Source organism: Phycomyces blakesleeanus (assembly GCF_001638985.1).
Source record: "Phycomyces blakesleeanus NRRL 1555(-) unplaced genomic scaffold PHYBLscaffold_47, whole genome shotgun sequence".
Taxonomy (NCBI): domain Eukaryota; kingdom Fungi; phylum Mucoromycota; class Mucoromycetes; order Mucorales; family Phycomycetaceae; genus Phycomyces; species Phycomyces blakesleeanus.
The window spans coordinates 25,882-38,685 of record NW_017265174.1 but is presented as its reverse complement, the minus strand read 5'-3'; the positions used below and the strand labels follow the sequence as shown (position 1 = coordinate 38,685).

The following is a 12,804-nucleotide window of genomic DNA, read 5'->3' as shown; positions in this document are numbered from 1 at the left end:
TTAGATTACTTTTTAATAAAACTCTAATTCTTGGCTAGTATATAATTACTTGTTTATTCTTATTCAAGTATCTAATCATGATAATAAGTATCATTTAAAGGGGAGGTTTCTATTACATTTATTCATGTGTTCCTGAATACTCGTTCATTTTCAAGAAACGCACAAAAGAGACCTAAATTTTAAGATAGTATAGATTTTAATGTAAACAGCGCCAATGCTTATTTCTACAAAACTTATATAACATCAAGACTTTCTAATTTAGGTTTCAAGGCTATAATTCATAAGCAAACCTTGGACACGATTAACAATAGTAGAGTCTGTGACAATTTCTATCCCTCGGGTTTGTTGGTGATCTTGAGCTATTTAATTTACAAGTGTAAAAGATGAGCTATATAGCTATATTTACTCTTAGCTTCTTTTACATAGCTCTTTCCTCGTGGTCACCTACCAGTCTAGTTTTGCTCTAGCCATTATTCCTCCCTAAATATGCCGTTACTTGTCATAAACCTATGTCTGTTCTTGGTATTCGGAGATCTCTATATTGATAGATACTGCAAAACTTGATGCTATATTTTTTTTTGATTGTCTGTCTTAATTCTTCTTATGTTCTTGCTCTTTTAATCCGCTCCACATGTATTATTGCTTTGGACAGCCTTTTCCTCCCGCTCACTAGTCCCATCTAGTTATAGATGGTGCATATGACGTGGATCCACATTTGAATATACTTGTTCAGATTCCAAATACCATCTTTCTCCGCACCCTAAATCATCCTTGAATATACAACGAATGCATATTCAAATCAACATCTATCGTATATTCGAAACCTTTTATTATTAACACTACATTTGTAAAAGCTGAAAAACAAAAGACTTTCAATTTGCCTTTTTGTCTCTGGTAATAGCCATATGGTACTGCTCCCTTTAGTTTATTTCGTCTCACATTGATCCCAAAGAAGTATTGTTCCTATATCTTTAAACCACCCGGTAAAATGTCACTCGTTTTATATATATATATATATTGGGACTTTCATTGTTTGTACCTTTTTTTTTTACTTTACTTTATTTTATTTTATTTATATTAATAATCCAAAAGTATTACAAATATAAATAATAAAAAAAAGAATATACATATATTTTATCCTTTCAATACCTGATTCGAGTGCACCAAATCGAGCTTAAGATGTTCAAGGGAACCCTTATATAATATTACATAATATTAATTAAGGCACGTCTATAAATATTTACTAAGAAAAAAATGAAGAGTAAAATAACAAAAAAGGGTTCAATTATAGTGTGGAGTTTTTTTTTTACGAGTAATTCAACAAGACGATATACAAACTTTGGTACTACATTCAATTCAACACTGAATATTTTCATAAATGCATCGCCAATGATTCTGTTGCTCAGGTTTTTCTTGTGCTGCTGGCGGTAATTTGAACCATTGAACTAAAAACAAAATGAAAAAATTATCACGGTTTCTGCAGTAATGATCTTGAATTAAATGCATTACATTATTATCATTTTATTGAATATTGAATATTTATTCCGTATATATTTATATTTATATACATACATACAATTATGTACAAATTTGCTTATCTGGAATATAGTAACCTTTTATTCATAATATGGTTTGTGCGCTTTAAAGTACAAATATATACTGTGTATATACATTATTTTATATATGTAATTCTTGCGAATAAATAAATAAATAAATACAAAAAGAGGATGAAGTGGATAACCCAGAAAGATGATTATTCAAGAGGACAAAAATGGTACAAATATTTGTTCAATTGGGGGGGTCCCTCGTTTAAAGTCAGAAGACAAATAGCCATCCTGTCGGCTTCTCAGGCCTCTTAAAAAAAAATTACTCTCGACTACTTTCCCACTTTCCCCTCTTTTCAACCTTTCCCTCCTCTCTCTCTCTCTGTCTTACTCTTCCTTTCTTTATTCTTTTATTGCTTGCTTGTTGGCTAACCTTTTTCTTTCAATTACTTCTTTAATATTGCCTTTATTTTCTTTCTTTTTCATATATTTATATTTATAATATTTATATTTATATTAGAAAGAAACAAAGAAAAAGAGACTATTTTTCTTTTTCGTACCTACATTCAGTGCCTTCGAATAGATTCCCACCCGCCTTATTCCTGTTTATGCAACGATCGAAATCTAGTTAACAATCTCGACCTACTTCATTGTCTCTCTCTCTCTACCATTGATATACAACTCCCGAACTATATATATATATTTGATTCTGTTACAACATGCGCTCCAACACAAAACTCATTTCGAGCCTCATTAACCGCGTCGCTGTGCGAGTAAGATCAGCTTCCTTCTGATTCCCGACGATCGTGTCTGACTTGATTATGTTAGCTGCCTATCAACAGCGGAAGAAAGTTAGAGAGCCTCGAACAGGACCCGATTGTACAACAGACAGGTAAAAAAAAAAGAGAAACTTACTGCTTTATAAATATATACATTTCTTTAAAAGAAACAGGGAAATAAAAAAAATTGCGTATATAAATATTATGTACTTACAATAAACATGGTTTTTTATATAGTGGCTGCAATCATTGAATTATCTAGATACAAGCTATCAACAATTGCCAATGCTCTTGGAACTGTCCTGGAGAATGTTTCCAATGTATAGAACCAAAAGACAAAAGCCCCATGGTACAACTAAACTCTGATTGTTTTTTTTTCTTTGCTTTTTTTTAGAACTATCAAGCCACATCGGCAGTCGCTATAGAACAAACCATACCCTTTGATATCCTTCAGTCTCAGCTTTTTATCCTTCGCTTACTGTCAGCATGTATGCAACATCAGTGGAAATGCTACCGCGAATTGTCAAAAGAAAGATCAATTGTAGCCAAAACGGCCTCACTTTCATTAGAAGCCGCTGCTGCTGATGCGGCCATAGGCATCTACAATGATTCCGAGTCTCCCCAAATCACAGACGAAAAGTCTATGGCTCAATCCATTGATCTACCCCCTTTAGATGAAGCGCTCGTCACATTTATCCTTGTCTTGATGGGCCGGTTCCTCAACCAGGCTCACTTGGTAGAAGAGTTTATCGAACAACAGCAATTGAACGCATTGGAGTATCCAAATGAACCCCTGCCTCACATTGAGCCTACAACAGCCAATATTGTCATGGATATCTACAAGGCTGCCGGCCGAGTATTATATTATGTAAGCGCAAGCAACTGGCTTACTTACTATGCCAAGATCAAAAGTGTGGTTCAGGTATTGGGGGCAATCAAGGATCTAAATGAACTCAGTCCCCCCGAGATACGTATGTTGGAGTCCAGTTGTCTGACAAGACAACGTTTACAAATGGTTCTCTCAGGTAAAGAAGAAGAAGAAAAAAAAACGATCCTTAGTATTACTATTGTTTGTTTGTTTGCTTGTCTGTATGTTTGTTGAATTGTATATATATATAAAAAGGCTTACCTGTTTTCAGAATTGAGTCCCTATTTTCTTCCCATGGAGCGTCAAGGAAAACTGCTGTTTTCAAAGATGATGAGAAAGGCTATCTGGCGCTGGATTGAAACCTATCCTTCTCAATTTGCGGAAGTATCCGAAAACCAGAGCAGAATACTCAGTGGAGCAGAAGTGTTGTTTGACATGTGTAGCTCAGCTACTGACCACATCAGTAAAAAAGCCATTCTTTGGCCACTTCAGACAATTCTTTTGGTTCTTTCGCCAGAGTTTTTGTTGCAAGCCTTTTTGAATGATCCTACGACCCAGAACAGAAGGGTAAGGCTAAAGGCTAAAGGCTGGTGGCTTGGTGGCTGAAGGCTTTGTGGATTTGGATTTGAATTTGTTGTATTTGCTATTGTTTTATTTAAATTTTTGGTGTGGGTGTGAGTGAGTGGATGTTGAATGTTGGATTTGGAGTCGGGCCTTGTACAAAGAAGAAGAAGAAAAAAAGAAAGCATTTAAATTAACTTTTCCGCTTTTGTGTATCTGTGCGTGGGCCGCTCTCTGTCTGTGTTTGCAAATCCTAGTCAACTTTCCTCGGTATACTACGAACTGCTCTAAGAAACCCACGCACAGCCGACATTGCTGCGGTGTGTTATGTCGATCTATGTAAGGCAGCTACTTATGTACCTCCCGCGGATGAATCTGTCTTGCGTCACATTGTAGCTGATATTGAGGACGACCTAAAGGACAGAGTTTGGGATTTCTCTCGTTCGGCTACCACTGAATCCAGCCTGCCGAATCCCGACTTTTATATTGATATGAAGACCCTGGCAACCGAATACCTTCTTGCGCGTATGCGTCTAGACCCCAAAAATACCCTAGTCACCCTTATTCCTCCCTGTCTTGAAGAGAATGTGCCGATCACCTTCAAGTTTGCTCTTGTCAAAGCTTGTCTTGTCATCACCCAGGATGAAGATCGCCTTCCATGGAACCCGACTATCTCCTCCATGTATGACCCTCTCTGCACTATCCTCCGACGTCTCTTTTTGCAAACTATTGGAATCGAGCTTGGTGCGACCCTGAAGCTTGATCTTTCTACCATACTCAGCGGTCAAAGAAAGAATACCAAAAAAGAAACTGCAGCCATGGCACAAAGTAGAATAGAGCTGCTATTAGATATGTTGCGTCTGTTCAAGATCGATCCCCTTTTGGCTTTATTGGTAAGGCATATTTTTTCTTTCTTTATAAAACAAAGGATATATATATATATATTATTTTATTTTTTTATCTCTCCAACACATACAAACACACTTTCTTTCTATAGGGCAATGACAGTGACCGCGTGGAACAGAACACTGCCTTTATGACAGGTGTAGCCAACCTGATTCAACACCCCGACCAGTCCGTGCGACACTCGGCAATGGAATGTCTCGCCAAACTACACACAACCTCTCATATATCTCAATGGGGTCCCCGGAACAGTAACGTAGTCAATTTCTGGCGCATTTCCTCCCAGATTGTGTTTGCACTGGCACGTCAGATACTGGACAGCAAGCAAAGCGAAGAAAGTCCAAAGTCTCTTTTGGAACTCTTGATGAAGCTCTTGATAGCACGGAATGATTTCTTGCGAAAATATCAGGTACAACTAGATATCAAAAGAAAGGTTACATAAAAATATATATATATGTGTGTGTGTGTGGAGGGGGGGAAGAGTACTCGAATCTGATATGTGATACATTAGGACAATGCGACTGAAGGATCCAACATCAGAGAGCGGCTACAGGCATTTGTTGCCCTTGAAATTGCGTTGCTGGTATCCCTCTGCTCTTCTGACCGTCACATCTGTTCCTATGCAATCAGATGCCTTGGATATCTCTGTATAGAAGGAGAGCTGACGATGGAAGAAGAAGAACCACAGCTCAATCAGATCACTCTCTTGTGTAATCTTCCGATCTACACTGACCTTGCAGACGAAGACAAGGTGTTTATTGGGCGAAAGGCTCAGCAAAAGAGTATTAGGAAATACATGAGAATGATCACACGCCACACGCCAGGAAACCTAGCGGCATGGGAAGAGGCTTGGAAACGCTGGAAGGTCCTGACACAGACCGTAAGTCGCTTTTCTGAGGATGGTTCCGAAGCTTCAAATGAGAGAAAACACGGTTTCCCCAATCGCCAAGGGGGAAGAAATACCTCATCTCCTCTTAGCTATATGGACTCGGAGGAAGACAAGCCAGTTGAGTGGCAAAACTATACTGGCTTTTTGGCGGCCCTGGGCGGATGTTGTTTGGCAACTGATTCGGATTATGGTAATGACCCTGCTGGACGTACACGGTCGTTAGAACAGTCGCAAATGAACGCACGCCGAATCTCGGCCCCTAGTGAGCCCTCTATACTTGCCGACAAGTTTATGAAAGACATGGTTGATTTGTTGGTTTCTGAAAATGTTTTTATTCGTGAGGGTGTCAAGGACACACTTGGAAATGATCTTTCGCCTGCGCTTTACGCCATATTGTTCCGATATCTTGAGGACGCAATGGCCAAATGTTTTGATTCAACAGGAGAAGCAATATGTGGTGCACAGTCTACGCTGTTTGTAGAACAAGCTGTCCTGGTGCTCAAGATGATTTTGGATCGTTTGGCAGAACCCGGAGATTCTTTGTTGAATATTGATTTCAGTACACTCATTCATCAGTTTGCAAAGTATCTCAACAAAGTTCCAAGCAACTATGTTGTACTTCGTATCAAGATCAAGATTTGTCATTTAGTTGAAGCTTTGATGGCTAAGAAAGAACAAATTGTCATCAGAACCGAGATTAAGCTGCGAAACAGATTGCTGGAAATCATTGTTGAATGGACAAGCGATTTCTCACTGGTAGGTTTTTTTTTAAAACAAAAAGGAAGAAGCAAACCAGAGGGATATATCGGTTTAGAAGTAGTATATTATTTAATGAGAGAGAAACGGAGGAAGAAGAAGAGGGAGACAAGAATAATTACTAAAAACCCATTGATTTTTTTCTATTGTTTTGCTTTACTTAGCAGGATGTGCTTCAAAATGACAAACTTAACCGAGATCTTGACCATGCTTGTCTCAAGGCCATTGTCGGTCTTCTTCATCAGCTTCCTTTACAGCCTTCAGAGAATGGAAGACAGGGTGACCCTTCACAATTGAAGAGTCGCTTGTTTTACAAGTACTTTTCGTTTTTCCTGAAGCTTTTGAACCGATATCGTTTAAGCGAGGTAAGAGGGGGTATATAAGCACGACAAAAAAATACACACACGCACACACACAAATTTTAATGGCTTTTGTTTTTTTTTTAAAAAAAATTAATTAATTAATTAAACATTTTAGATAGAGACCGGTAGCGTTCCGACCATACGTGATTCAAGAGACGTTTCTACTGGAACTTCAAAGGTAAATATATCCGTTGTCTCAACACTCGATGACAAGGCGTCCAAAGAAAGAACAAAACACATACAAACTTACTTTACATAGCCTGAGAACTATCATGAATGGGCACAATTAAAAGAATATACCATTCTGGCAATGTCGAATCTGTTGAGCGCCAACATTGACGCTGGACTAAAATACTCGCTATCTATGGGATACCATGAGGATGTCCGGACAAGAACTGCATTTATGCAAGTCTTGACAAACATATTGAACCAAGGAACCGAGTTTGAGACACTAGCAGAGAATGTGATGACAGATCGCTATGAAAAGCTTGTAGATGTAAGTAAAATTTTTCTCTTGACCATTAAGAGTTCAATGGATTTTCTCTATTTCTGTGGGTGACAAATGTCTTATATACATGCATTGTGCCGGTTGGTAGATGATTGTGGTGGATGATATGGATTTAGCAATGTCTCTTTGCGATGTTAGTCCCGCTACAGAAGCATCCGAGATTGCGGAAGTTCTTTTACTCTGTTTTGACTCCCGCCAAAAGACTGTTCCATTTTTAACGGCCTTGATCAAAAAAGAAGTAGACATGACAGGTAAAAACGCATACAAGACACATTGACAAGTGAATGGTATTAATATGCGCATATGCATTTATCTAAAAAGAGCAAGAATCTACGCTTTTCCGCGGTACTACCATGCCCACTCGTATTCTATCAATGTACGCAACCATGACATGTATCGACTATATCCGCATCACACTTCAGCCTGCGATGGAAGCCATTAATAGCTTGGGAGACTCAGAACTCACTTGGGAATTGGATCCTCAAAAGATGGGTCCTGATGACGATGCTTCTAGAAACAAGAGGAACATTGTAAATGCCACAGAGCTCTTGCTAAAGGCAATTTGTTCATCTGTACCAAATGCTCCAAGGTATGTAGACGTGCACACAATTTACAGGAAATATCTCAAAAACATAATATTTTTATTTTTATTTCTATAGAGCATTCCGACAAGAACTCTGTCTTATTGGAGAAGCAGTTCGTGAACGGTATCCTGAATCGAAATACATGGCAGTAGGAGGATTTGTCTTTTTACGTCTATTTGCACCTGCAATCTTGACTCCAGAGCATGCCGGATTTTCTAAACAAGCCTTACCTCGCAACAAGAATGTTGCCAAGATACAGCTTCAGGCCACACGTGTGATGCAGAACTTGGCCAACAATGTTTTGTTTGGAGGAAAGGAAACCCATATGATTGTGTTCAATGACTTTTTGACAAACAACATCTATAATGTTACCAATTTCCTTCGTCTGATATCAACCGTGTCGCCTGATGATGGCAAGGAAGACCAGAATAACAGTATACGGATGGATGAAGCAAGTTTTGTTAGGATGCATAGGGTACTTGCGGACAATCTGGAGCGTATGTCGAGAGATCTGGCTGGAAGAAAATCTAGCGATTCGTCAAATACGTTTTCTATACTTGAAAGAAAAAAGACAATCGACAGATTAACAAATCTGCTTGGCCAACTTGGTCGACCTTCCGAGGCCTCTCATACTGAGCAGTTCATAGCTCGAAATTATGCCTTCACAAACAACAATCATTATTACAGTGAATTTGTCCGTCGTAATAACCATCGTGATCTTGCTTCAATCAGCTCTAAGAACATATTTTTCCAAGGCGGTTCGAGTAAAGGAGGACACCCGGTATTCTACCTCATTGCCCGAAATGTGGATGCAGAAACCTGTGATTTTGAGTTGTTGATATACTATATGCTAAGAGTAAGCCATAAATGGAGAACAAGTGATAACCCATCTTTTGAACTAATTAATAAATAGGTAATGGAACCATATCTCAATCATCCTTTCGAGTTAATTCTTGAAGTGACCCAATTCAAGTCATCGAACGAGATTCCTCCCAGCTGGATGACACAGTTCTTCAAGCTTGTCTTTAGTGAAATGAACGATTACCTTGTCACTCTTTATATTTACGGTCCAAACCAGCACCTCACACGCTATCTAAAAAAGGTTCCTCGTGCGCTTATCAACAAGCTTGTCAAGAGAACTCGTTTTATATTGGGACTTAGTGAGCTACATGAACACATTACTCCTTCCGAAGTAAGACTTCCAAAACTGACAAGTAAGTTTGTATAAAGTAAAAAAAAAGGCAGCCAACCTTCAGTATCTAATACACTTTTTATATATAGCTGATATGGAAGAAGAGAAAACCACTGTATTTTTCCCTGTAACAAGATTAACAAACTTGAAATCAGCTGTGCCAGTTATTGTTAAGGTTGGACAGCTATATGTTCACATAATCACAGTAAGTTAAAGATCTTGAGAGGAGGAATAATATCATTAAAGAGAATAAGGACTGAAATAAAACACTGTGGATTTTAATGTAATCACAGGTTCGAAAACAGGAGATCGTGTACAATCTGAACAGTCAAATGAAGGAAGTGTACCATATATCAGAGTTTGAAGACATGATTGCCACCTCGTCATCAGGAAGTGAAAATGGAGGCGATATATCCATAAAGTACGATCACGGAAAGGCAACCATGGTTCTCTCTTCGCCAAAACGTGATTCTTTACTTTCTGTAAGTGTAAAAGAGAAAAACCTCAAGATTACATATTTTATTTTATTTTTATTTTTCTCCATTTTAACTGTATCCTACATTACAGCTTCTTCGCTACAGAAAACAGCGTTATGAAACATCAAAGCCTGGGGGAGGGAATGAGCGTGCTATCAGACCTAGTGATGTGCCAGGACGTCTGCTAAACATGGCCTTGCTTAATATTGGCAGTGATGATCCTGTGCTGCGTCTGTCTGCCTATAATTTGCTATATTCCCTCAGCTTGTCATTCAGATTTGACATTGGAAATCAGCTCTTGAACGTAAAAGGTGAATTTATATTACATTTTAATATTTCCCATAAAACTAATATATATATATATATATATGTATATATACGTGTGTGTGTGTGTGTGTTTGTACAACTTTATAGATTTATGCATTCCCACCAACAGTTCCGACTTTATTATCAGTATCAGTGAAAGCCTGGCCAGTACTGAGTCTCACTTAACTCTCGAGTTTATCAATGAATGTTTTGTTGGATTTAACAAGTCAAACGATGGCATGAGACAACTGTGCTTGGATTATATGGCTCCGTGGCTTAAAAACTTGAGCATAATGGGACGAGGAATCAGTGGAGAAGGTTCCAAGAATGCATCAAAGACAAGAGACGTACTAAGACTTTTAATCGAAATGACTGTCAAGCAAGTAGACGTAAGTTATTCAAATCAAACTATACATATCAAGGATACATATCACTCATAATATCATCACCTTTATTTTTTAAAATTCATTTTATAGATGTACAAACACATACAAGCTAAAGTGTGGAAGACTTTGGCTCAGGTTGATAGCATGATAGATCCAATTCTTGATGCGTTTGTAAAGTACTCTGTAGACCATGGTGTAGGATCTCTTCAAGCAGAATCTATGGCTGATACTTTTGTTACCATGACAAGTGTCACCGTACGTGGAAAGGTTGTCAGTAGACTACGCAAGGTAATTAAACAACAACAACAAAAATATCTTAATTACGGTCTTTTCTTTCTTTCAAGAAAACATAAGATTTACTTTCTTGAATTTCAAGATAATACAATATACTTCTACAGACCCTTGTGAAACTCTCGCAAAACATCCTGCATGGCCCGAGATTTCTGTTCTCCTTCGATTCGTTCTTATGCTTTCTTTCAACAATGTTGGCCCTGTAAAACCATACCTTCCCGAGATTTTCCATATTGTCTCTTTGCTGGCAGCTACGGGATCAAATTTTGTGCGTGCGTCTGTACATGAACTCGTTGTAAATGTCATCCACACTCTGTGCACTGGAATGCCAATTGGCGAAGAGAGAATGAAGAAACTTCATTTCTTGCTCAACGACGTGTGCGAGAGTAAGAACCGTGTCTACTTTGGACTGACCAAGCACCATGCCAAGGCTTTTACGATTACACAAGATACTATGCATGAATTATCAGAAACTATCAACTTGTCCTCTCTTGAGAATATTGCTCGTATTTTGTTGGAAGCACTGAACATTGGTGCACCATCCACAGGTATGTATATAAAAGAAAGAATAGGTACACATTGGTAACATAACTCGTGTTATCAATTAGATGTTGCAAATATGTGGAGAGCGCGCTGGATGGGTCTTGTTGTGAGCACCGCATTCCAGTTTAACCCTGCGATCCAGCCCAGAGCATTAGTTATCCTTGGTTGTCTGGCTCAAGATGAAGTTGATGATGATCTGATTTACCAGATTCTTGTCGCTCTACAGGGAGCATTTACTATATTTAACTCACTTGATTCAAGCTTGATGATCAGTATCATGATGTGTCTCAGAAACATAATCGACAATCTGCCAGCCGATTCTCGTTATTTACTTCCACTTTTCTGGCTTGCAGTTGCACTCGTTCAGATGAGCTTCCCTGCCACATTCTCTACCGCAGTTGAATTTTTACAGTCGGTTTTACGTGCACTCGATGCCCGTAAGATGTTCCAGAATCGTGGTATGGTTGAGGTCCTTCTAGAGGCTCGTAAGCCATTTGCAGATATTGCACACCAGCTTGATGTCATGAGCGGCGTCAGCTTCGAAAGTCATTTCTCGTTTGCAGTGGCTGGAATTCTGCTCAAGGGAATCAAGAACTGTGACCCTAAAGACATCGTTTTCCAATGTTTGACTACATTTTTGGAGATCGATTGTAAGCGTTCAGCAGAGCAATATATAGTTGAAGCAAGAACTCTAGGTTATCTGGCCGGATTGCTACCAATTGCTGCTAAAAACAACGCACTCCGGGAACTACTTCGTCTGGCTGGTATCAACGATGTAGATCTAGATAGTATCGAATTCTCGTCATCATATGTGAGAATATTTGACACATTGGAAATCCCAGACAATACTACTGCCCTACTGCTTGTATCTTTGCTTGTCAACATGCTCAATTCGGCAGATAATGAAGCAGAAAGACTTTTCCTCTATAGTTTCCTTGCCGAGGCAGCTATAGCTATACCAGAAGTATTTGCGCTTGTGTAAGTTGGGATCGTATTATATTATATTAGATTGGATTTGATTTTTTTTACTGATTTTTTTTGTTAAACAAAATATTTGTCTTTAAGTTATGAGTCACTCCTTCCAAAGATGAACCAGATGGTAGTAAGCAGCCAGAACTATGCAGTTATCGAAGCTGTCAAGAGTATACTTACAACTGCCTGCTCTGAACCTGCATTCAGCCAATCTATGGATCGACGAAGCCAAAGACTCTACCTGGAAGAACTTGGTTTCCCTGCATTGAGTGATCCAACTCTTGGAGCAGCAAAAACGAACGTTACTGCAAATACACAACTTGCGAGAGTTTTACTAGGAAGACTTACTGAATAGTTTCTTTCTGCAATCTCTTTCTCTCTTTACCTTTATCTTCTTATTCTTATTCTTCTTTACGAATAATGTTTATATCCAAACCATCGATCCTCACGATCTATACTATATGTTAACCATTCTTTCTTTCTTTATTACACTATTTATTTATATCTTTATATGTCTTTCCCACGCCAATCATTCACAGCCTTATTCTGTCAGCATTATCTTCAATGAACTCGAATCAACTAGTTTAAATAATACATGTTATTACAAATCGCTTGTATATGCATACACACCAACCAAATAAAACAGCGTCATTTCTCCAAGAAAAAAAAACAAATCTTTATTTCTTTCCTTTTATCACAACTTATTTTCTTGTCCTTTTCTTTTGGAAAACCTTTTATTGTAGCTCAATTGAGCACGCTTAGTATGCTATGAGCCAAAGCTCAAAAGAGAAAAGGATTTTTAGACAATTGTCATGTTCACAAGGCCAAGATCCTTCAGACGTGAGAGATAGTCAACCCAAAAGGTTATTATTTTTTTACAAGTG

The 12,804-nt window shown here is 38.3% G+C and overlaps 1 protein-coding gene across 1 annotated transcript; it reads left to right on the top strand.

Annotated features, from left to right (window-relative positions):
* Nucleotides 1-5,187: 5,187 nt before the first annotated feature.
* On the top strand, nt 5,188-11,594 carry PHYBLDRAFT_85899 (hypothetical protein; the record flags this gene model as incomplete). Its single annotated transcript, XM_018443629.1, has 16 exons — nt 5,188-5,587; nt 5,663-6,360; nt 6,468-6,665; nt 6,778-6,792; nt 6,922-7,158; nt 7,259-7,421; nt 7,492-7,759; nt 7,830-8,610; nt 8,668-8,968; nt 9,036-9,151; nt 9,240-9,428; nt 9,514-9,733; nt 9,837-10,117; nt 10,205-10,402; nt 10,491-10,953; nt 11,014-11,594. Coding segments are annotated over 16 exons (5,109 nt in total), but the record flags the coding sequence as incomplete, so codon positions are not given.
* Between the last annotated feature and the right edge of the window lie 1,210 nt (nt 11,595-12,804).